At 58.7% G+C, this 25,543-nt stretch overlaps 1 protein-coding gene across 1 annotated transcript in view; it reads right to left on the bottom strand.

The window, feature by feature from the left end:
• MACF1 (microtubule actin crosslinking factor 1) overlaps window positions 1-14,046 on the bottom strand; it is a 129,993-nt gene extending 115,947 nt beyond the window's left edge. The window contains 1 exon segment of the mRNA XM_058423538.1: window positions 13,911-14,046. Coding sequence (XP_058279521.1) covers window positions 13,911-14,004 — 94 coding nt within the window. The 5' untranslated portion in view covers window positions 14,005-14,046.
• Window positions 14,047-25,543: the final 11,497 nt, after the last annotated feature.

The raw sequence follows: 25,543 nt of genomic DNA, 5'->3' as shown, positions 1-25,543 counted from the left end.
GTGGGGAGCCGGATCGGAGCCGCGGCGCTGGGATCACCCCCGGCAGCTCAAGCCCAAGCTTTGCATTTCAGCAGCGGCTTAGAGAGCCGGAAAGCCGCGGGGCGGAGGGATGGCCGGCATCAAAACTCCTTTTCTACCAGCTAACAAAAGAGCCGGTGTCTCCGCAAAGAGGCTCGTTATTCCAGCGCCAAACAGAGGCTGCTTGGCAGCGGGGGAAATAGGGAAATGTTGAGCTAGTGGGAACTGGCTGAGCTTTGTTTGGGGGGGTGCTGTGTTTGCACAGGCCCCACACCATGGGTGTGTCAGGGCCGGGGGTGTCAGGGCTGGGCTCTGCCCTGAGTATGGCCAACAGCTCTGGTGGCCACGTCCAGCTCCCCACAAATAAAGCACAGAGGTCACCGCCCAAGGTGCTGTTAGGAAGTGGTGGGTCCCCTCTTTTTTCAGCCTTCAGCTCCCCAGGTGTGCCCCAAAAAGCAGCTCAGGGTCTTCCCACCCTCGCCATGCTGCAAACATGAGGACGGCGGCAGTGGAGCCAGAGATGTGCAAAGCCTCCTCTGAGAAATGGAGGTCAAAGAGAAGGAAGCAGCCTATTCCTTCCTCTTCCCCTTCCTCTGCAGATGGAGGGCAGGCAGCAACCTTGAGCCCTGATCTCATTAGATGTCCCAAAGTAAGCAGTGTGAAACGTGATTAGCGCCAGGCTGGAGGCGAGCAAAGGGGCAGAAGCTTGTTCTGCCGGCCAGCCCCAAGCACCCTCCCTCTGGAGAGGGGGGGGTCTGCGCAGCAGGGCACCCACAGCTGCCTCCCCACAGCACCCAGGATCTGGTCCTGGTCCTTCCAAGCTCAATCACACCCCAGGTCATGGCCCTGCTGTGCCCTGAAGTGAGGTTTCATCCCAGCTGTTCCCGCCAGCTCCCAACCAGTTGGCCTTGGCATGCAACAGCACAGAGAAATGTAGGATTAAAAAAAAGGGGGGAGGCAGGAGCTCAAAACTTCTGTTCCCTTGGGACCTGCTCTCCTGCAGAGAAACTTAATCCCTGTTAAAAAGCAAATTAAATAATCCAGTTGCTAACACTGCTCTGGCCGCTCTGTTCAAGCTCCAGATCCGCCAGACCCCTCCAGCCTGGCCCAAGCCCAGCAGATTCCCTCAGCAGGGCTGAGCCAGACCTTTCTGGGGCTAAAACCATCCCTGGAACCCCAAAGCTGTGGTGGGAAAGCTGTAAATCAACAGAGATCCTCAATTAGGGCACAGCCTGTGAGTGTCCCTGCCTGTCAGGGTTGCCCAGGGGACACTTCACTGGGTGGCCGTGCTGGAAAAGCGTCCCCCACCCTTGCCCAGGAGACACCAGCCCCATCCTCCCCCTGCATAGGGACACAGGGCCGGCAGAGCAAAAACTCACCAGGGCCTCCACCCAGGACAGCCAGGGAAGATGTTGGCCCTGAATTTCTTATCACACCCGGCCACCTTGGGCAGCCCCATCTGCTCCTCAGGGAAGCCACCACATGATGGGACGAAAGCAAACAGTGACAGGGGATAAGCTGTGGCACCACTCCAGCACTGTGGCACACAGCAGGGCAGGATGCTGCTCCTGCCTCCTGCTCCAATCCCACACATCCCTCAGGCAGCAGAGCCACCCAAATCCCTCCTTTTTAACAGCAGAAACTCAGCAGAGCCATGGAATTCCTCACTGTGGACACACGCGCCATGGTGAAGTGACAGGAACAAGCATGGACCCACTCCTTGGTCACGGGGGAAAATCTGAGCCTCGTTCCCCTGGGGAAAGCACACAGCAGCTCCAAGGTCAGATGGAGCCAGATTAGCTGGAAATACACGGACAGAGCCGAAGAGAAGCCAGGTTTGAGCTGGCTGCCAAGTAAACAACAAAACTCCTCAGAAAGCGAAACCAGCCGGCCTCGTGCTTGCTGGTAAAATTAACTCAGCAATAAATTTGTAATCTAATGGGTTTCCTCAGCCATGCCCAAAGGATCTGGTTCATCTCGGGGCCCTGACCGACGCTGCCCCGGGAAACTCAAGATGGAAACTGCATGGAAAGTCCAGGTGACCCCACACCCACTGGGGCAGGGTTGCTCCCAGAGCAGCATCCTTTGTCCCTGGCATGGATACAGGGATCTGGCAGGGTCCCCCAGCCCCATCCCAGCTAGGCGGGCTGGGGGCACTGGGATGCTCTCCAAACCTCTTGGAGGGCTGACAGGGATGGATGCTGGCACTGAGCCGGGGCCGGGGGGGGGGCGGGGGGCGCGGTGTCAGGGGCTTGGACTTACACACACGAGCATTTACATATGAAGCACTCCCAGCTCCAATATCCGCTGCTGCCTCCACCTCCCTGGGAGATGAGGGGGGAGAAGGGACAAGAAACCTCTCCAGCAATAAAACCTTGTTTTCCTCCAGCTCTGGCCAGCTCTGCAGCTAAAGGGCAGGCTAGGCTGGCTGTTTTCTGTGCTAGGAGCGCACTTAGATCCATGGCAATGCCAAACAGTGACAGCAGGATGCACAGCACAGCACCCCTATGTCAGTGAGCACCACAGAGCCAACTATTCCCTGTGGGCACCCCTTTTGTGCTTGGATGCACAGGGAAGCCTCTCAAGTGTGAAAGGGCTCAAATTGTGCTAGCTCAAGCAGCCTTTGGCCTCCTGCAAGCACAGAATGCCAGACGGTTTGGTTGGAAGGGACCTTAAAGGCCATTTCACCCCCACGGGCAGGAACACCTTCCACCAGACCAGGTTGCTCCAGGCCCTGTCCAGCCTGGCCTTGGACACTTCCAGCCTCCACCCCTTCCCTGCCCATACCCCCCTGAATTAAAGCCACAAACGGCTGTGGTAAACACAGCTGGCAACAGGCAAAGTCAGCATCACTGGGTCTGGAGGCAGCAAAACAGACCAAAAACCCACAGACTGGGCTTCCTGGGGATATGCCATCCGCATTTCCATGTCCTTGTTCCGGGCTCGCGGGAGTGGAAAGTGCCACGAGCTCTGTGAGAGCCAGCACGGGAGCCAAGGCTCCCAGCAGGGCTCTGGGCAGCACCTGGAGAGGGGAAGGCTGCCAGCTCAGCTCCTGCAAGCAATCACCTTGTAAACACGATTAACAATGTCATCTTGGCTCCCCGCGCCTCGCTGGCTTGGGCGGGACAGGAATTCTCCGAGCTGCAGCTGGAGACAGGGCTGGAAAGCTCCACGAGAGAGCTTCAGCAGCAGCCCCAAAATGTCTAATAGGGCTCAATGGCAACCACATCCAGCCCCCATCCCTGCTCTGGCTGCCAAGGGGCTGGAGATGGAGGGGACAGAGCTGGCCACCACCCCCGGCACACGCAGCAGGCACATGGTGACTCTGGGCTCCTTTTTACATTGATTCCCAGTGCCAGCTGCAGCGAGGCTCAGGAAAAATTTATGATGGACACCACAGCAGCATAAGAAAGTGAATTATATTCCTCCCAGACTCGATAACTCAGGGCAGCTGTCAGCACAGGGCTGTGGGATTAACCCTTCGCCGCTGCCACGGCACGGGAGGGTGGGGACACTGCCAGCCCTCTGGTGACAACTCCCTTGGCTCCCAGCTAAATTAAACATAGAATAGATTCACCTTTGTTATACAATGGGATCAGCTGGTAAAGCCCAGCCAAGGTCTTGCTGTGAAAGGGGCAAGTCAATGACAGCATTGTTGGATGACAGGTTGGATGATGGCATTCCAGGTGCCTTCTGTTTTCCTCTCCTCTCCTTCTAGCAGGAGAAGCCCTGCAGCAGGATGAGACTGGGTGGGAATTTCAGAGGAAAAAGCTCCTCTGACAGCAGGGAGGATAGAAAATAGACAAAGAAAGGGGAGAAAAAGCATTCCCAGAGCACCAGGTAAGCCGAGCTGCTGTCCCACAGCCTGGGCTCGCTGCCTGTGACAGTAAGACAACGGCTGCCTGCCTCCAGCCACCTGCCAGGAGTCAGCCCAGCATGATCGGGTGTCCCAGCTGGCTCTCCAGGGACAGCTTGAGAGGCAGGAGAGGGCAGAGCACTGAGGAAGAGCTTTAGAAAGAAGTGGGAAAAGAGCAATCTGCTCCCGGGTGCTACCGTGCACCTGCAGCCACGTGGCAAAAACACCCTCAACAGAGCAGGATCAGCCCCCATCCCACGGGAACAGCAGCCTGCTGTCCCCTGGAGCAGGAATTTGAGCTCAATTCCTTTCCCAGTTGTTATCTGCCAAGCAGCTTCCCTAGGCTCCCTGAGCTGCTCGCAAGGGCTGGGCTGGCCGCTGCCCCAGCACTCCTTTGTGCCCAGCTCCAAACCCAAGGAGAGGACAAAAGAGGGAAGTGAAGCGGAGCCGTGGAAGCACCACCTCTCCCGGCTGCCTCCCTGGGAAGCCTACAGCTCCTCCTGGCCGTGCCAGGGGCACTCGATCCGCGTGAATTGGCGATCGGTGACAGATGGTGGCACCCAGCGACTCAGCCTCTCCCCCCGCCCCGGGTCACAAATACCTCTCAGGGTGCCGAGTCCATCCAGGAACTTCTTGTACTTCTCCAAATTCATCTTCCAGCCGGACCCACCCCGCTGCTCAGCTGGGCAGCATCGGGGCACCCACAAGCTCCAGCCACTGTCCCCGGCTCAGAATTCCCGCTGGACTCCTCTCAGTCGCCCTTTGACCACTGGCAGTGTTTCCTTATTTGATGAAGCACATGAAAGCCTCCCAGGCCTGAGGCCACCCCCCTTTTTTTGCAAATGAGCCCAGCAACTGCCCAGCACCACCAGGGCCCCCCGGCATCCCTTATCCCACCCCTCCACGCTGCAGCTTTCAGAGATTGTATGTCCCGGGGATATTTCCAGCAAGGAAGGGAATTGGGAGGGTAAGAAAAAAAACCAATGGGATTTAAGGCTGGCAGGCAGGGGAGGAGGAAAATGTAAGCAGTGGGCAGATGGGTTCCCATCCTTGTGGGAAAAGCCACGCTGGCGACTGACACCAGGGAGAAGCCATCAGAAAAGTGCCATAAAATGTTGGAAAAATGGGGCAGGTGAGACCCAGGAGCAGGTGGAGAGCAGATCCCTCCTGTCTCTGCCCCCCAACACTCAGCACGTGCTCACCTCGCCCTGGCTGTGAGGCACTTACAAAGCTGAAAAGGAAATTTACTGGTTTCAAAGGAATTTTTGGCAGCAGGAACCAGCCCAGAGTGATCCAAGGGGATCCAAGTGCCTGACCCGCTCATTGCTGCCCTTCAGCAGGACTGCTGTCCACCGGACATGGACAAAATCAAATAATAAAAACAATAATGACAATGATAATAATATAATCACCATCAGTAGTGCTGAAATCTGCTGTCATGGAGGTAGATCCTGCTCTCCTCATTCCCTCCCTGGAGAGATCCCAGCAGATTGAGCAAGACCCACCACACAGTGCAGGATCATCCTGCCTGGGCTCCCACACAGCATTTGAGCTTTGCCAGAGGAAGGGGAGAGAAATAGAGCAAGAGTGTGCTGCAGGAGCCAAATCTCCTCCAAACCCCAGGGAGGAAGCTCCTTGAAACTCAGGGTGGTGAGGAGATTCCCCTCATCCATGGGCACATGAATCCCTGGCTCCTTCACTGTGTGTTGAGATGCAACCCCACAGCAACCCACATCCCACAGCAAATTACCCATAAGAATATTAATAAAACCAGAACACTCATGGAAACAATGCTCCACAGCTCCAGGACAGATGGACACTTCTCCAGGGACAGACACACACTTTGCATGGCGAGCAGAGCAAACCCAGCAGGCCAGTTGCTACTTGTACCCTTGACAGCTGGGAACCAGGGAGCCAAAAGTCTCTCCGGGAGCTCCCAGCTGGAAAGGGGGGTAGGTGGTGAGGTGCCTGCTCCACACTCTTATTACCCCAGCACCCTCTGCACCCCTGGGCTTGGGTGGGATGGAGGTGACATCCGTTCATCCCAGCAAGGAGCTGATCCAGGAGCTGATCCAGCCACCAGGGAGGGGCCACGCGAAGAGCCTGGATTTAGGAGCTGGAGGTCCCTGAGGCCCGCTGCATCCCTGGCATCACAGGGCCATTTCCAGCCATCCTCCCGCACCCACCGGCAGTGCCGGCAGCAGAATGGAAGTTGTTGTGAGAAGCCAAGTTGTCACCACTAAAAATAGCACAACGGAATTTTCTTCTAAAGCAAGGAAAAAAAAAAAAGGGGGGGGGGGGGTGGGAAGTCCTGATCCCTGATGACAAAGCAGTTGTGAGAATGAAGGGTGGGAACAGCTCCATGGAGGGGACATGAGGGGACATCAGATCCTTCCTCTCCAACACCCGCAAACAGGCACGGGGAGCTGAGCCCGTCACGGGGGGACAGTGAGATTCCACCTTGTTTACTCCATCCTCTCCTTCCCGGCAAAGGGGAGAGACCAGACCCCTCCAGGATGGCCACTGGACATGGCAAGCAGGCAGCTGCTCCAAAATTCCAGCAGCAGGAGAGATATGCAGGGAATTCAGCCCAGAAGCCATTGAGCTCCCCCAAACCCAGCCTTCATGGGAAGAAGGGCACTTCTCTCCTCCCGTCCCGAGGGAGTTAATGGAAAGCGGGTCTGACGCCACCAGATCCCATCCCCAAGCATCCCAGCTCCTTCTCCCCTCTGCCGGGAACGCCAGGAATTCCTGGAGGAGGGAGGATTGCTCCAGCTGGCTCGATCAGCACACTGAGACTGAGAGGGGGGTGTCAGGGGAGCCCCCAGCTCCTGAAACATCCAGGAATCCCAGATCTCCCAGCACAGCAACTGTCCTCCCAGCAGGAATGAGAAGCATCCCAAACAGCCAGCCAGGATGAAATATCTCCACAGGCAGCAGCGTCTGGAGGCGCCTCCACTGAAAGCTCCTGTGCCACCCATGGCTGTCCCCACTGCTGTCACCCCAGAGCTGGGGGGATGCTGGGAGACCCCACCAGACCCAGGAGTGGGGATGGGGCCGCTCAAGCCACGCCAAGGATGTTGCCAGAGGCAGGGAACGGAGGTGTGATCCTGGACACACCTGGGGTGCAGAGTGGATTTATTTAGGGATAGCTTTAAAGGCTGCACCATCACCACCCCAGCAAGCCCCTAGAGGGGTCACAGGGACAGCCAGGGCCACACCAGCCATCTCCAACATCACTGTGTCAACTGGACATGCCTGAAGCAGAGGGGTGGTGCAGTGGGCACTAACTGACGCTCATTAGCTGGCGGGGCAGCATGTGCAGAGCAGGACTACCGGGCTGAGGAGACGTCCCGACCGCGCTCCACAGGGAAAGAAGTCGCTCCCACAGGATACATTTACCGGGAGCAAAACTGCCCAAGGTCAGCTGGAATCTCCCAGCCAAGGGAGCCCTTGTATACAGTTTCCTGCAGGGAAAAATAAGCTGCTGGCAAAAGTATTTCTGTAGGGCCCACAACAGACCTGAAAAATGATTAATAAAAAACAAGATGAGTCTCACCCTGGCAGGACACAAAAAATCCGACTGAGATCAAGGCACAAGCTCCATCGCTGTGGACGAGTGGGGTAGATGGCTGGCGGGGAGCAAAGGCAAAGCAAGAGATTTGGAGAGGGAGCTGGTTTCAATCCCAGCCATGACAGGATTACACCCCCGACCTGGGCAGGGGTCCCAGCAGAGCTTGAGGAAGGGGAAAAGGCTCCCAGAAGAGCTCAAGGTGGGCAAAACAGAAGCTGGGAGAGAACACAGCCCACACAGGTGCTGCAGAGGTGCAAAACACAGCACTCATCTCCTGTGGGAGGCTGAAAAAGCTTCCCCGGCATCATTAAAAAAAGCTCATCTGAGCAGAGGAGGGCAGGCAGGGCAGGCTGGGACTCACCGGAGGGAAACAGGGCTCAACAGGAAATGAAAAATGGAAATGCAGGCTTGTCACGCACAGGAAAACAACAAAATAAACACAATTGTGGCCTCTCAGCGCCCGAAGCTCGCTGGCTCAGAGCACTGATAAACACTGGGTGACAAAGGGACACTCCAGGCACAGGCCCTGCAGCCAGACTTGTCCCACCTCTGCTGAGAGCCACAGAGCCAGGCTGTGCTTTGAGGGGTGACAGGGAGCTGCAGCACATCCTGCTGGGATCAGCATCCTGCTTCTCACCCAGAATCTCCCAAAACAGCTTGCTCAAGAGCCCTCCTCTCACTTCCACCCCCCCGCCCCCCCCCACTTCCAGGAATCTCTGGGCTTATCTGACCCAGAAGCAGGACACACATCTCAGATCACAGCCCAGGACTCATTTTACCATGTCCACAGCCAAACACACACCAAATCTGATCATTCAGCCTCCCACCCCACCACACATTCCCGCAGGAAGCTGAGGCTGGAGGATCCCCCTTCCCCAGCCCCACCAGCTGGGTGAAATCCATCCAGACACACAAAACCCCATTACATGAGCTTGGAAGTGAAACTTCCCAGCTTATTAACACAAGCATCCTCTGTGCAGGGAGTTTCCTTGGCAGTTTCCCTCCTCAAGCTGGAGGCTGTTTGAACATCCCCAGACCCGGCAGCAGGCCAAGACCCCCCATACAGGGCAGTGCTGAGAGGTTAAATCTGGAGTTTTCCCGGCAGAAAGAACGTCTGGGAGGAAAGGGAGATCTCAAGGACAGCATCCATCAGGGATGAGGGGTGTGCTGGAGAGATAGCTCCCAGCCTCCACCACCTCCCAGCACCGGCTCTGCTGGTTCCCACCCCGCCCACAGCCTCCGATGGGATGGGAAAGGCGTGAGCAATCAGGGGCGCAGAGAGGAGCCGCTTCACTGGTCCTGCCCATGGACCTGGGAGGGTCCACCCAGTGCCGGGGGACAAAGCACGGGTGACCAGCCCCGGCAGTCAGAGCTCCCGCTGTGTCCCCAACCCCGGCCTCATCCCAGGTGTGCCAGCACTCCCGCACTGCCTCTCCCCAAGGCAGCGATTGTCTCACCTGCCTGGAAAACTCAGCTGGCGTTGCTAAGATCCGGCCACAGCATGGAGCTTCCATGGCCGCGACGCCCTGGGCACGGCAGAGCCATGGAGAGGATTGGGAAGGGCTGGATTATTGGAGCTCAGGGAGTGAGGTCCCTTCCAGGGCTTCCCTGTGCTGCTTCCCAGCTGCTCCATGCATCCTCCCGCTACCCCACACCTGTCCCGGCCCTCCTGCTCCAGCCGGCAGCGAAACACTGCCCCGTGCAGGAACCAACCAGGCTGAGCCCATGGTCCAGGCAGGGCTCACAGCCCCTCTGCGAAGCTGTATCCAGAAATCCCAGCATGGACCAGCTCCTTCACACCCACCCCAAGCTCCAGCACAGCTTCTCCCTGCAGGAAGACAGGAGGAACTGGAACCTGCAGCACCCTGCTGCTCCCACATCCTGGGTTTATCCATCTTAGATCCATAAAAATGGCACTCATCACCCCAATATTCAAACAATGGTGTTAAGACACTTTAAATTTCAATAAAACCTCTTGTTTTACTTCCTTCTGGGAGGTTCCTTGCCACTGGCATCAGTCACGGTATGTCCAGAGCAGTCTAAACTTAGCTGACACAAGCGAGACAAGCTTGGAAAGGAGCTTGGCTGGGACCCAGCAGACGGAGGTCAAAGACTCTGGTCTCGCCCCGGAGCATGAGCCGGGAAGGAGAAGGCTCCACGGAATGCGGCGCTGAGGAGAGCCAGGCAGAGCCCTTTCCAAAGGCTCGGCTACTGAGAGAGATGAAAAGCCTTCCCGGCACAGCCCCACACACCAGTGGTCACGTCCCGGCGATGGTGCCAGCGAGGTACCATGGATAAAGCCACCTTGCACCCACCCCCTGCCCTCCCAGGGGATTTTTCTCTCTGGGTCAGAAGCACATGGAAAGGAGGAGAAGCAGCCAACAGCCCCAGGAGCTGTGAGAGCAGGGCTCAGCCATGATTCTGGTTCATTAGCAGGGCACCAGGACAACGCCAGCCACGGCTTCCACTGATCCCGGTGAGATGGGGCGAGGCACGTGCCTCTCTGCCAGGCAGTCCCAGCCTGGGAGACACGGCTGGGCCTTGGCATGGGGATGACTCCACACAGAGAGCCAGCCGGGCCAGGTGGGGTGGATCCTGTCACCTGCAACACTACCAGCCCCATTTCCCTGCTGGCCAAAATGAACACGAGCAAAACGGCTCCTTGCGCCGAGTGCTGGGGCTCCACCTCGGACACCCAGGGCTGCCCCAGGCTCCTGCCACCTTTGTGAGCCCCCGTTTTTGCCTCTAGTCCCTGCCCTCTCAAGCCGGAGAAGCCAATGACCCCCACAAAAAACAGGGTGATTCACCCAGTGATGGAAAATCCCATGGCTTCCAGCCCAGCTTCCTCCATACTTGCTCCAGCCAGGGACTCTCCACTCCAAAGGCAGAACTTGGCCAACCTTTCTCTGGAGGGATGAGAAGGAAGAAGAAGGGCTTCCTCTCCCCCAGCAAGGAGTCACCACCGCGCCACCAGACCCAGCAGTGCTGTCACAGGCCACAGAAGCCTCATGCAGCCCACTCAGCACCAGCCAGGAGTGATGTTTATCCTTGTGGGATGGATCTCTCAGCAATCCCTTGCATCAGGAGGCAGCTGCACGCTGGGAGAGCTTCTTGGCTCAAGGAACAAGGCACTCCGAGTCCCCAGACACCTCCGGGTGCATTTGTTGTGGCACAACACCAGCCACAATTGGGAGAAGAGGAGGTTCGTCAGAGATGGGCATTGCCAGGAATGCCACCCAGCACCAGGAAGGCTCCAGTCCCAAGTGGAATGAATCCTGGTTGATTTATACAAGGGTCCCCCACCTCTCCTGCCTACCCCAGAGTCCCCTCCAGTCCTTGGGAGGTTGTTCCCTCCCCAGCTGAAGCCAGGTTACTCAACCAAGGTGACAACAACCCTGTGCTGGTCCCAGTCCAAACAAGCCAGATCATGTGCAAGGCACCACGGAGCAGGCAGAGACAGTGCCGGGAGTGGAGAAAAGCTTTTGAGATGCCACAGCTCCAGGTTTTCTACCCTCAATCCCAAAAAACCCCCAGTTAATTATGAGAAAGAAAGCATTTCACCAGGATTGATTAGTTAATGTTTACAGCGCTGTGAGCAGGGGAAGCATGACCTGTGTTCTGAGCTCGGCAGGGCTGCCAGCACCCCTGAGCTGCCGGGGGATGCTCAGCACAGGGCCATGATTTCCATGTGCTGGCTCCTGATTTTCCAAGGGGACAGTGAGGGTCAGCAGGCCCCAAAACACGACAGGAGGCTGCCATGGGAATGGAGCGTGGTCTCAGCTGCTAGGCCCCACTCAGGGTGACAGGGCCAGGCTCCCGTCTCTGCCCAGACCCCAAAAGAGAGGTGTCCAAAAAGCTCCACCATCACCGCGCTGATGCAGTCATTCCCACCGGGATGGGCGGCAGCAGGTCCCGGCACGTGCCACGGCACTGTGATCCAGGGATGAGGCAAGAGGGGCTGGGAATCCCCACAGGGAATTGGGCTGCTGGCTTTCAACTGGGCCACACTGGTGAAGGTGTGGTGGCACTCGGGACCTCCCAGCTGTCCCAGACAGGACAACCCCGAGGAACTGAGAGCCAGGGAAGCGCTGAGACAGCACTGGAGTCACCACCCCCAAAATCTCCACTTTTAGCCCCATCCTCTGGTTGAAGCCACCCCCTCGGGAGCAGGGCACAGCAGGTGGGTGCCCCCGCAGCGCTGATGCAAACATCCTCCCCTGGAACACCCGGGATCAGGAGCATCCCAGTCAGCCCCAGTGCCGCAGCGCTGCGGCACATCTCCCCGGCCCCCCGCTGCTGAGGGTGGGTGTTCTTAGAAAGAAAGGAATCATGGGGATCTGCCAGCTGCTTCACTCCTGCTCACCAGGGAAAATCAGGACTCACAGCCTGCTCTGGGACTTTTCCCGTGCTGCTGCTTTCCTTGTCTCCGGACCTGCCCCGGCTCGCTCAGCACCAGAGGCCTCACTGCTCAAATCGAGATTTTCTTTTAGGGTATTTAGAGGTGCTGTTTAAGAGAAATGCATTTACAATCCTGGCTCTGGCAGTGCCAAGTGTCCTCCTTGTCGTCAGTGGTGGCAGCGCCAGGTCCTGAACGTGGCAGGTCCTGGGTGGCCACCACAAGCTGGCCACCAACACCACAGGTCTCCCCACTCAGCCCTCAGCAGTCCCATTTCAGCAAAAACTCTGTTTTTGCAGGATTAAGAGGGGGAGGGGATGACCCAGTGGAAAACTTGTTCTGGACAGGAAAAACCAAACAGCTTACAGGAGCTGCAGTGGGGAACAACAGCAAAGAGACAACACATCCACCAAGTCAAACCCAAACAACCCAAACTGGGGCTCCAACTCAGCCCTTGCAGCACTGGTGGGATGTCCCAGGATGGGTGGGGAGTTGAGAAGGGGTCAGAAGCAAAGGAAAGTTTTTATGGAGTATAAACACTCCACCCCTCCACCACAAGCAAGCTCCAACAACACCCAGCAGGGTATTTCCAAGTTATCACTAGCTTTCTACCATATCCCAGTGCAAAAATCAGGTATTCCCTAGAACAACTCCTTCTCCAAAGAACCCAATTGCTCATGGAAGGTACCAACAGCCAGAGCAGGGAGCAGGCAAGGAGAGCCCAGGTGCCAGGGGTGCTCCAGCTGTACCAAGTGCATTACAGGCTCTGGAATTTCCATTTCTTTTCTGGAACAAAGCAAACCTGATGCAAACAGCAGCACCTTCCACGCCAGCGTTGCCATCTGCATTTCCACGCTGAACCCAACTACAGCAAAGCAGATTTCTATTAATAAAAAAGTTTGTCAAGTACTTGGATGAGCCCAAGTCACGTTTCCCAGTGCCTTTCCAAGGCACCCTACGAGGTTTTATTCCCTGCTCCCTGCAGAGGCTGCACGTCTCTCCCACCTCTGGGGTGCTTGAGTGGCACCCCTTGAATCAGGGAACCAGGGAATCCTTTATTCCCCTTTCTCCGCAGGCAGAAAGGAAAACTCCTCTTGGCCCGGCCATCTGCATTTTAAATAAATTTGGCTGCTGAACTTATAAAACTGAGTACTGGGAGCCCTGTGGGGCTGGAAACTGGGCTCCAGGACAAGCCTAGCACTGCAGTGGGGAGGAGGGAAAAAAAAAGAAATAATAACATGCATTAGAATGGGAACGCACACAGCTGCCGGGGATGAGCCTCTGATATCAAAACTGCACACTCACTGCCGGTACCAGCACCGGCCTCGGCAGCACCTTGTCTCCTCATCCCTGCCTGGCTGCAGCTCAGCGAGGCATCCCGGTGGTGTCGGGGGCTGTGGGGACATGGACGGGTCCCTACACCCCGTGTGGCACCGCGAGTGAGGGCACAGGGATGAGGGATGTCGTGCTGCTCCGAGCGGTGGGGTGCCCGGCTGGGATGCTGGGCACCCCATGGAAGGGACACGGGGACCCTAAAATTCTGGTTAAGACACCCAGAGGACGTGGGAACTTCACGAAGGGCTGCCGAACACCCCAAGACATCCCACACTGGGGACAGCAGCGCCGCTCATCCCTCGGGCACCCCACGCAGGGATGAGCTGCAGGATGCTGAGTCCACGGGCAGCCCACGCAGGAGCCGCGGCACGCAGGAACCCCACGCAGCCACGCTGTTCCCCCACACAACCCACCTAGGAACCCGGGGCACCCCACGCAGGGGACGGACACCTGGGACGCTCAGACGCTGTCCCCATGCTGGGGACACTCGGGCCAGCACACCCGGCGCGGGGGCACCGCGCTCCCCAAGGACGCTGCCACCGACCATCTACCCCGCAGCGTGCCCGGGGCCGCTCCCAGCGCCCCGGCCTTGGGCACCGAAAAAACACCGAGAAAACACCGGGAAGGCCCCGGAAAGGCTCGGGGAAGGCTTCGGGACGGCGCCGGTTCAACCCCGCGGGGCGGCCCCGGCGCGCTCCAGGCCCGGCCGCGGGCCCCGGCGGGCACGATACCTTTGTAGCGCTCCAGCACGTCCTCGTAGGCCTGCACGAACTCCTTCTCCTGGCTGCGGTTGGCCGGGAGCAGCCCCGGCACGTACGCGGCCATGGCGGCCTTTGTGCCCGGGCTGGGCGCAGCTGCCGGCGGCGCGGCCAGGGCCCGTCTGTGCCGGGACCGCTTCCGCCGCGCCGCGCCCGGGACCGACCCGCCCCGCTGACCCGCCCATCGCCACCGGGACACGCCCGCCGACAGGGACACTCCCCTAGACCCACCCATGGCTCCCGGCACCCGCCCCCACCGGCCCGGTAACCGCCCATGGATGGCGACACTGCTATTGATGAGGACGCGCCCATGGATGGGGACTCGCCTCTGGACACGCCCCAGAGCCAATAATTATCGTGACCACGCCTATGACCGCGCCCGTCAGAATAGGCCGCGCCCACCTGGCTGTTTGCTCCGCCCCTGTTGAGGCCACACCCCCGAGCAGGCCACGCCCCCTGGCGGCCACTCTGGGCAGCACCGGCCGGGAGGGGCTGGGGTACAACGGGGCGGGGGGGGTGACACCGGGGTGACATCGCGGATCATACTGGGGGTGACACCGGTGGTGATCCCGGAGGTGACAATTGTCGTGATACCAGGAACGACACCAGGGGGTGACAATGTGCGTGTGACACCAGGGGGGTGACACTGGGAGTGATGCTTGGGGTGACACTAAGAACGACACCAGGGGGTGACACTGGGAGTGGCATCGTGGACAACACTGGAGGGTGACTGACACAGGCAGTGACACCATGGGGTGGCACAGAGGGGTGGCAGAGGGACTGACACCAGGGGCGACACTTTGCGAGGAGGGGGTCAACACTGCCTGGATATGATGCTTTTACCTCCCAGTGGCAATTTGTGCCGCTGGTGCATCCCAGTGAGCCCAGGAAGTTCATCCCAGTACATCCCAGTAGATCCCAGTGTACCCAGTGCATCACCTCAGCTGTCCCCAGTCCTGCTGCCCCCAGGATGGAGCTCCTGCTTTTCTCCACCCTGCTTCCAGCATGGGAGAAACTAGGGGGGCTGCTGAGCCTGAGGGGATCTCCTGGGCTGTGATCCTGGCTGGAAGCTATGACCAGGGACAGCCAGGCCCCCTGGCACTGCCTAGAGGGGCTGTGGGGGAGTGGGGACCCCTGAGCGAGGGGTGAGGAATGGGCAGGACAAAGGGGGCCCTGAGGCTCAGCTTGGGGACCTTGGAGGGGATGGAAAGGCCCCATCAAGGGGAACAATGGGGCAGAGCCAAACCCTGAGGGGAAATGGGGGTTCAGGGCCAAACCTGCCTGGCACTCCCATATCCACAGAAACCCTACTCAGTCCCCGCAAATCCCAGCCAAGCTGACAGAGCAAAACCTCCCGTGGAAATCACTGTTACAGGGGCATGAGGGTGGCTGTCCCCAGGCCAGGGGACACCGCAGTCCCCCCAACACCCACCCACACCCCGCTGAGCCCATGTCACCCCCCCCCGGATCCAGCCTCCCGCCACTGGGGCAAATCTCGGCCCTTTTTTGGCCATCTCATAATGCTCGTTTTTCACCCCGATGCGCCGTTCCCACGGCAACTGGAGGGCCCGGCTGGGTAACCATAGCAACGAGAAAAGCCCCATCCTGCGTGTCCCCACCGTCACCCAGGGACCCCCGAAACCCCTCAGGGTGGGGTCGCATCCCTCCAGGAAATGAAGAGGGACCAGGGGCAGCACCTCCATCGTCCTCCTCCTCCCGCAGCCCCCGACCTGGGGTGGGGTTACACAAATCACACCCCCCTCATCCCGGTTTTGGAGGCATCTCCCTTTCAGCTTGGCGCCTTAATTAGGAAAAGTAATTAACGCGGCACAGAGCGCCGGTGCCCGGCTGCATCCCCGGCAGAGCCTCCGTGGGGAGGAGGGTTTAGATCACGGTGACCTCGTGGCAGGGCCTTTGTGCCCAGCGGTGCCAGGGCATTCTCAGTGGAGCATTCCACTGGGAACAGCCAGAAAATCCCCTGGGAACGGCCCCGGGGCGCAGCTCCCCCGACTCTGCCCGTGGAGTCGCCCGGCACAGAGCCCTGAAGAGGTGCCTACGCTCTCCACATCCCTCTGACCCAAAAACGCGTTCCCAGGGAAAGGGAAATCTCTGCCGGCCAGCTGGCACTCAGCGATTCCTCCTTGGGCAGCGGGAATGCTGCTCGGAACCTGCCCCGGCCCCAACAGCCGGTGGCTTCGCTGCTTCCAAGGCAGCGGAGAACAAGGGGGCTTGTTCCCATGTCCCCAGGGATGAAGCACAGCTCCCTCCCTCAGCCTGAGCTGGCTATGCCAGCGGCGCGGGTGACGCGTCCGGGTGACAAAGGACTCCCAGGAACCTTTTCAAAGAGCCCTTGGAAAGTCCCCGTGACGCCTCATCCATCACCCCTGTCCGCTCACCCTTGGCAACCTGGAGCCCCCGGGCTGCTCCTGCCCCAGCAGCACCCCAGCACAGCCCTGGCAGCACCAAGTGCAAACAGATTTAGGATGAAAGAGCCTTTTTTTCCCCCCCAAAAGTAGCATCCCCCTGCCCACCCTCACCCTCTGCCAAGTGCCTGGAGAGAGGCAGAGCAAGGCAGGGTCAATGGTCACATCCTGACCCTCCGCGTCCTGCTCCCCCCTCCCCTTCCACCACTGCCTCCTGAGGAGATGCCAGAAAAGCTCCAGAGCTGCCTGTGGACCTGGGCCAGCACATCCCAGCCCCCTGCAAGGCCCTCCCTGGCCATGGCTGTGTCCTCCTTTCCTTGGCTCTGATGGCCAGAAAGGAGGCAGAGACCACTGGACCCCACGCCTAGTGAGGAACAAGAGTCCCTCAGATCTTTGTGTCCCCCCCAAAATCATGATCCCTGTATCCCCCCAATCCCACAAAAGTACCACTCCTTCTGTGCCATCTCTACAGGGTCCATGGTGGCACAAAGGACTCGATGCCCAGGCTCCATCCCCAGGCCCTGGTGCCTCTTCCTGGGGATCCCAAAAAGCCAAGGTCCCATCAACCTCCCCTCACTTCACTGAGAGGTGCCAGGTCACCCGGGGCACATTCCTCAGGCCACCATCCTTGAGCCCAAGCCTGATCCCAGTGGGAATAGGCACTGGGGTGGACAGTGCCCTGCAGACATTCCCACTGAATAATGCAAGATTCTGAATCAATATTTCAGCTCATTTTCAAACCTGGTGACACAAAACTGTCTCTGATTTTTTTTGTTTTTTTGTTTTGCTTTTGTTTTTGTTGTTGTTGTTCTTTGGGGTTTTTTTTTCCCCAGCTCAGCACTGTCTCACTTCATGTCCCGAGTTATTTTTAATGGGGAATCTGCATGAGACAAATTTTGTGACATCCCTCTGCCTTTCATCACGGGCTGGATTGAGCTGGGTGACAACAAGCACTCATCATCCCAGGCAGAAACAGAGCTAGGGAATTGCTGGGCCTTGGCAGAATCCATCCCTAGTGTGCGGGAGGATGGGGATTTCAGGGCAGAGCAGGTCCATGAGAAGCAGTGAATATGGCAGGATCCTGGTACCCTCCATCTCCCAGCCCCAGGGATTTGGGATTTGGGGCAAGGCCAGCCGCACCCTGCACATTTGCCTATCCCAGCCCCAGACGGTTCATTCGCAAGAACCATCATTTGAAACAACTGGTTCTTCCAGCCTCAAGATTCCCGGGCTGGTACGGCGGCACCGTGGCATGGCCCGATCCACACGCACCCCCTTGCCATGGGGCAAGCAGGGAGGGAGCAGCACCCCACAGCCTCCCCTGACCTGTTGGCACCTGCTCCTGTGCCAGGTGCTATCCCTGCTCCCCAGTGCTCCCCGTCTGTGTCCCCACAGGATGACAATGCCAGCACTGGGGCCGGTTTGGTCACTGACTGGGGGCTGGTGGGGGCTGGCTGGGCAGAATGGACACCTCAGGGGTTTTGTCACCCTTCTGCCCACCCCCACCAGTGAGATTAAAGCCCAGCCCTGGGTTTCTCTTGGAGCAACAGGCAGGGAAGCCTGGCCAGGGCTCAGCAGGGGTCTCTCAGCACGGCCCTGAATCCCCAAATCCGTTTGCTCTGGCAGGAACAGATCAAAGGTGGTCAGAGAGCCGGGAGACGTGGCCAGACTGTGGCAGACACAGATAAAAGCCCTTGATGGCCATTTGGCCCCAGTGAAGGATTGAATCCCAGTTCTGGTGCCTGGAGACACCACCCTGAGCAAATTCCCCCATCTTCTCTTCCCAGCCATCCTGGAGCGGGGTCCCCACCACCCCACAGCTGGTGCTTGGAGAAGGAACCATAGGCCAAGGTGGGTCCATCCCTGTTTTTGTTTCTGCTTCCCATCCCTGCTCCTTCCCTTGAGCTGTGACTGGGTCAGGCAGCACAGCAGGCAAAGGGACACATGGGGCACTGTCCCCTCCAGCATGTCCCAATGACCACAGTGATGGAGCTGCTGATGGGCACCACAAAGGAGCAGCCCCAGCTCCATCGCCCGGGCAGGTGGGAATCCCAAACCTCCCTGGGCAAATTCCTCCACAGAGTTCAGCCAAGGGCATTGTTCCACCAAGGAGCCATTCAGTCCTTAATTAAGCATTTTAATGTCACCCAACCCGCCAGTTGGAGGTGCCCAGTCATCCCTTAACCCCGGCGCTGAGGGGATGAACCGCCCAGGGTGAACCTCGAGAGGACAAAACCACAGCAGAGACAAACCACCACCCTGCTCCTCGGCCACCAGAGCCACAGCCATCCCTCCCCTCCTCTTCCCATCCATCCCCAGGCTCCCTGAGGAGCAGTGGGGCGCAGAGATGACCCCAAGAGCATCTCAGTCACCATGGGGGAGCACACAGGGCCACCCGGAGGGGGAACCAACGAGGCCCTGCCTTACCTGCGACCCTGACGACAGCCCTCTCGGCCGGGTCCAGCACCGAATCCTGACTCTTCCTCTTCTTCTGCTCATGGAGGGGTAAATTCCAGGGCAAGGTGTCCCCGGGGGGGCAGGGGGAGAGGCTGCCTGAGCGCTCGCTGCGGTAGGAACGCTCACTCCGGCATGACCGCTCGCTCCGGCATGAGCGCTCACTGAGGGTCTCCTCGTCGGAGGATGACATGGCCCAGGGCACAGGCAGGAGGGTGGGCAGAAGGTCTCCACGGGCAGCAACACTCTGGAGAAGGAACAAACAGCGTGTGACACAGGGCTACCGCCACGGGGCCCTCCCTGCTACAGGTGCTGGGGGTGGTGGAGAAGGATCATCCACCACGGGTGTCTCTGTCATCTTGGCCAGGTGAATCAGTCCTTCTGGAGGTTCTGAATGCTGCCTCAGTTTCTCCCTTGCTAGGCTTCCCAGGGATGGGGACAGTGGCATGGCAGCCCCTCTACCCGCAAAGCTCACACTGGAATCCCTGAGCTCACTCCCACAAAGCCAAGTCCAACCGTTTGGGCTCAATTTCTTTGTGCTCAGTACCAGAAGGAGCATCAGCACAGCTCGGACCTTTGTACCTGCAGGTTTTTTTCCCCTCTGAGAATGGGGACAGCTTTAAAAATCTTATTAATCACGGCAAGGGAAGACAGTAGGGCTTTCTGGAGCATGCTGGGAGCGAGCTGTGCCGCGTACACATGCCGGGCAAATAAGCACCTTGCATGAGACGTATTTTAAATAAATTTTATTGTGTCCTCTAGCACGGCCAGGAAAAATGCCTGAGACTTCTGCAACTGACGTGCTGCGGTGCAGGAACTGCCCCCATCAGGCCGAGCCTTTCCTTATTCCCATCATTTAATCAGCAAAACAGGAACAAAGAGACCCAAAAAACCATTGAAACAAACGGAGAAAGGATTCCATGAGTCATTCACCCGCCATCAAAAAGCTGCAAAAAAATGAATCGTGGCCCAAAACCGCGGCTCCCTCGGCAGCCTCGAGGGGCTCAGCCCTTGCCCTGCTTTTGGGGGACCTACGGGTATGGAGCTCGGGGAGGGCTGCAGGGCCGGGTGGGGTTCGGTGGACAGGGAGCGGTAGGGCCGGGGGCTGCGGGGGTTGGACCCGGCTTTGCGGCGCAGGCGGGGGGGCAGCAGGTGCAGGAGGCAGTGGGGTGCGGGCACGGCTCTGCGGGGGCACACTGGGCCGGTGTGGCCCCTCCGCGTCCTGCTCCCACCTGGTACTACCCCCGCTCCCGGCACCCTCCTGTCCCCGCAGCTCCAGACCAGCCCCGGCGGCTGCTGACCCCCCTCCCCCCTTCCCGGTCTATCTCCATCCCCACGGGCCGCCCTTCAGCGCTCCATCCCAGCTGCATCTCTGTGTCCTTCCCTTCCCGCTTCATCCCCGCTCTGACTCTGCGCTTTCCCGCTCCATCCCCGGCCCATCCCCACTCCATCGCCGCCGTTCCCCGGTCCCTCCCCGGCGCGCACGCCCCTGCCCGCAGCCCCGGCCCCGCTCACCCCACGCCGGCGCTCCGGTACCGACTCGGCGCGGGCAGGACGCGGCGCTCCGGTGCCGGCCCGGCGCCGCCGTGCGCTCCCGCCGCCGCGGCGCCTCCCCCGGCCCGTCCCGGCCCTGCCCACCGGGCGGCGGGGAGCGGCGGGGGGGTCCTGGCCACCTCCCGCTCCGCGCAGCCCCGGGACCGGCCCTGCCGCCCACCCCTGCGCCAGCAGAACCGGCACCTCTGCCCCGGGCACCCCCGGGCCGGCCCCGGGCAACCCCCATCGGGGCTCCCACCCTGTGCCCTCCAACCTGCCCGTACTCCTCGGGGCACGCCAACCCCTGCTGCCCCCCCACCCTGCACCCCCATTGCTCTGGGGGTCCCCCCGAACCACCCAGCAGCTCCCCGGACCCTACAGAGCTCCCCCGGCATCCTCCCATCATCCTCCTTCCGTCTTCATCCTCCGGATCCCCCCAGGCCCAGAGTAATTAGAGCACCCATCGATCGGGGATCGGGCCAGCAGCCGCAGCGCATCGCGGGGAACACGAGCAGGGTGCGGGGGACAGGGTCGGGAGGGTCCGTAGGACCGCGCTGGGAGAGCCGGGAGCTGCCCGGGCCCTTACCTGCGGGGCAGCCGGGCATCCCAGCCGCAGCCGAATGCGCCCCAGCGCCAGCCGCGGAGCGGGCAGGGACACCAGGAGCAGCCCGAAGGGGTGGCGGAGCTGCAGGACAGCCCCAGCCGCCTGGCGGGAGTGAAGCAGGATAAACCGCTCCGGCTGACGGCAGATCCAGCCGCCCCGCACCGACGGCGGCGTCCAACGAGCAGTAGCAGCAGCTCCGTGCCACGGCCCCGAGCCAGCGCGGCTGCTCCCGCGGCGCCGCAAGCGGCTCGGCCAAGACCGACGCCCCAGTCCCCCCGGGGTCTCGGCGCACCCGAGTGCCCCGTGGGCATCTCTCCCTCGCCGGTTTTCAGATCTCATCCCAACACCTCTGCTTCCCGGTGCGCGTTTTCCTGAGTGCTTCCAGCGAGGGGGTGGGACGCGGTGGAGGACACACAGGGTGGGGTGTGGTGACACCTGCTCTCGGACGCAGCTTGGGACGTGGCTGGAGAGGAGCACGTGTTGCCCTGTGGCCCTGCCCGCTCGGATGCAGGGGTGGGGAGGAAGCACTTGGCCAAAACCTGCTCGGTTGTGGATACACCGGTGGGGTGACCCCAAAAATGCAGGGGCAAGGCCCTGAAGACACAACCTCCAGCTGGGAATGAGGCTGAGTTCTGGGACCTGGGAACCCTCATGGGCTGCAGCCAGGTCAGAGTGGTGCTGGGGAACTGGGCACAAGGGAAAGGGTGTACTGGAAAAGGGTGTGCATGTGGGCAGGCACCAGTCCAATGACAGGTGATAGCAACAGGGCCATCACCCTGGTGCCACCCTGACGCTGCTTTCCTGTGCAAGTCTCACACTCTTGGAGCGGTCAGGTCTGTACTGGACGCTGACTAATAAATGCACTCAAGTGGGGGCTGTGGCTCCCATCACTACAGGGAACCCCAAAACCCGTGAGAGCTGTGGAGCAGGGAAGGTTCATCCCAGCAAAGCCAGTGGCCCCAGACGCGCTGAAAGGAAGGAAGCGCCTCAAGAGCCAGCCACTGCTGCAGCGCTGTTCCCAAAGCTCCCGGATGGGTTGGGCAGCTCAGCCACGTGTCTGCAGAGGGGCTGGCCCCGGCCCCCAGCACAGGCTGGGGTGATGCTGTGACACCCTTGGTCACCCCTGCTCCCCCGCCTTGGTGACTGGGCACCGCTTGCCCTCAGGACACCAGATAGGGTTCACAGCCCGGCCAGCTGTGAGAAGTCCAGTGCTGGCTTCAGGGTGACGTGTGCCTTTATCACCCCGTGTCACCAGCTGGGCTCCAGCCTCCTCCCTCACGGTGTTCTCAAAACAAACCCAGCTAATTCCAGGCATGCTAAATCCTGGAGGAGTGCGGGCGGCTGGGAGACAACGCCTGTTCCAGCCTGCGTGGATCTCACACTTGGAACGCGCTTTCCAAAATCCCTTGCAGCACTGCAAGGTGCCAGATTATTTGTGCTGCGCATCTGGGTTAGGATCGTGTGTTGTTTTGCTATACGGAGACAGGAAATTATTATTTCAGAAGGCAGGGGGAGGCAAGTCCTCCCTAAATCATTTCGTTTCCCTGTTCCTGTGCTGCTCAGCAGGATTGAGGGGACTCCTGGGACCCCAAGTGCAGAGACCTTGAACATCCACAGGGAGACGTCTCCTGGTGCAAATGAGCCAGAACCTGGCTCTGCCCCAAGAACTATCCCCTCTCCCTCATTAAAACCTCTGCCCAAGCCCTGGGCTGAAACTTGCCTTTTCCTGACTTTTGATTAATTATTCATCTCCTGAGAGTTGTTTATTCCTTCTCTCTGAGGCAGAGAGGAGCTGCAGATGATGCACAGCACATCCAGGGAACTGCAGGAGGTGGGGGCTCAGGGTTGTAGGAAAATGGGAGTGAAGGGGTGGGGGAAGGGATGGTGCTCTGTCCTCACCAGCTCCTATCCCAGTCAAGGCCATGTCCATGGCAGAAGCAGCTCCCCATGGAGATCTCCTAGCCCATCCCAGCCCCCGGTGCCTCCCATTCAGCTGGGATGTGGCATTACCCCGTGCCAAAAAAGCGACAAAAAAGACAAAGACCAAAATAGAATTTTGGAACTACTACAGGCTGGATATAGATCCTGTTCAGGGCTTCGTGGCGAACCATACTGTGGAGCTGAGGATGCTCCAAATCCCTTTGCCCAGGGGAACGCGATCGGGAGCATCAGATCCATTTTCGATCCCTGCTGCTCAGTCAGAGCCTCGTCCTCGGTCTCCTCTCAGCAGAGCCAGGAGGTGTTGTTTTTCTAATCTCTCCATGAATTTGATCATTTAATCAGGTCTTTGATTATTCCCTTTATTGGCTAAAATTCCTGACAGAGCTCTTAACTCAAGCAAATGGATCCCCCTGGCTGCATCTACTCCCCGCATGCCCTTGGCCACCATAACACCGATAGCCATAGCAATTAGATTTTGAACGGATCTAAAGAGCCACTTGGGAGCAAGGAGCGTTTGGATGCATACCAGTATTTCCTCTGACATCTGGACCACTCGATGGGATGAGTCACTCCCCACCCCAGTGCGCTGCCAGGCTTTTTGCTGAGCTTGCTTTTTTTCCCCTCCTCTCCCTGGAAAAGCAACACTTCCTCATCAGAACAGGTTTTTTTTTTTTTCCCCAAACAGCAATTCCTGGGAGCATTGGCCTCTGCTGCTGCTTGGCGCCGGGTTCCACCAGCCCTCACACCCAGATTGGGAGGAAGTTGTGATGCCACTGGCAAAGCCTCCACCAGAAAAGTCATCCCCAAGGTCTTCTCGGCATTCCCGGTGCCTCCACCAATTCACATCTCCTTGGGAAAGGGAACGATAATTGATAATAATTAATCATAACCCATAATGAGTGATTACAAGTGTGGAGGCTCATGAAAATTTGACCTCCTGGCTGGCTCTGCTTCCCAAATTTCCATCCATGGGTAAAACCCAGGGACTGACCCTGGCGAAGTGCAGTGCGGTTTGGTGAGGAATCAGCTCCTGGAAGAGCTCAGCCCTGCTCAGACCTCTGCGGTGTTCCCTGTGGGTCCCCACATCTGCCACCCACTGTCCCATCCCCTCCCTCTGTCCCTCCTCTTCCCCAAATCCCGCCCGGGCCAATTCACTGAGGATAAATAACTGCCATGGCTCCACAGCACTGCTCCATTTCCATCCCCAGCATGATTTTCCCTCTTTATCCATCCTTTATTTGTTCTGGCAGCTCCGTAGTCTCCCCAGTCCCTTTCTACCTGATTCCCTTTTCCTCACGTGGCTCCCACATTTTCCCTGTGTTTCTCTCCTCAGAGCTCCTCCTTGCCCACTTATGCAGCTGGAGGCTGAGATCCATGGAGCACTGATATCCTGATGTTGGTTTTCCTCTGCTCGAACTCATCGCCAGCAGAGTTTTCATATTTAAAGCAGCAACCAAAATCCCTAAGGATTATTAGTCTCCATCAGTTACTGCAAGAACAGCCAGGAATTAGCCAGGATCCACCCAGGTCTTGGGTCAGTTCTTCCTGCTTTGGGCAGGAAACAGGAGAAAAATAGCAAAACCGATGAAAAAAAAATTGAAAATATGACATTATTTCTAGAGTTATCTAAAACATAGGGAACACACACAGCACAGCAGAGTGTGGATCAGCAGTGCCAAACAAAGGGAGACAGAGGGAAGAGCCAGTCGTGGGTCATGGATGTGGCTGTAGCTCAGAGGATTTGAAGCCAGACTGGGAATTTGGAGTTCTCCAGTGACAGTCTCCCCGTGCCAGGGAAGAGTCGTGGCTCCAGCCCTGGCCATGAGTCAGCCAGAGTGCAGGGAGTCCATCTGGACTGGAGCAATGGATCCATCTGGGGCTGGGGGAAGGGAGAAACCTTGGGCAGCACTTGGGAAAGCAGGTCTGAGGGGATCTGAGGGACAGGGGCTGGGTGAGGAGCAGCAGAAATCCCAGGAAAAGCTCAAATCCTGCCGGGATGGCTCCTGAGAGACCATGGCTGTCCTGTGGAATTCAGGGAAGGGCTTCTTCCAGTGTACTTTGTTCAGATCCCTGCCCTGGACACCCTGGGATGGCTCAGAGCCCCCCCAAAACAGCACACAGCTGTGATCCCTCATATCCGTGGGCATGACTATCCCTGGAGTCGGGGATCCATGAGACTCCTCTCCAGGAGGAGGAATCCTGTGCCCATCATGGGATTCATGCCCCAGGAGCAGCACAGATCCCTCTTTAGGCAGGGCAGAGGTCTGGAATATCCCTCCTGGAACGTCTCTGCCCCTTGGAGGTCACGCTGGGCTCAGCCTTTGTCATCCCAGCAGGGGGATCTACCAGGATCAAGAATCTCACAGCAAAGATCCAGCATTAACTCTGCTACCACCAGTATTAAAAACATGGATTAAAGCACAGAGCTGGCCACTTTGCACTTCCAGGGACTCACCTGCTTCAGAGCTGTTCCAAACCTGAGGGAGTTCGGAGGGAATGGAAGGAAAAACTCTCCTTGGGAGGGACATACCCCCTTGGCTTTGCCAGGATCCTGCTGGCATATGGTATTTCAAAGCCCCCACTGAGGAAATCCGCTTTCCACATGCTGAAATGCCACGAGAGATCTCAAATCCATCCACTTCCACTCCAAA

Source organism: Hirundo rustica, chromosome 25, assembly GCF_015227805.2.
Source record: "Hirundo rustica isolate bHirRus1 chromosome 25, bHirRus1.pri.v3, whole genome shotgun sequence".
Taxonomy (NCBI): Eukaryota; Metazoa; Chordata; class Aves; order Passeriformes; family Hirundinidae; genus Hirundo; species Hirundo rustica.
Note: the sequence above shows the minus strand (reverse complement) of the source record. Positions and strands in the feature narration are given on the sequence as shown.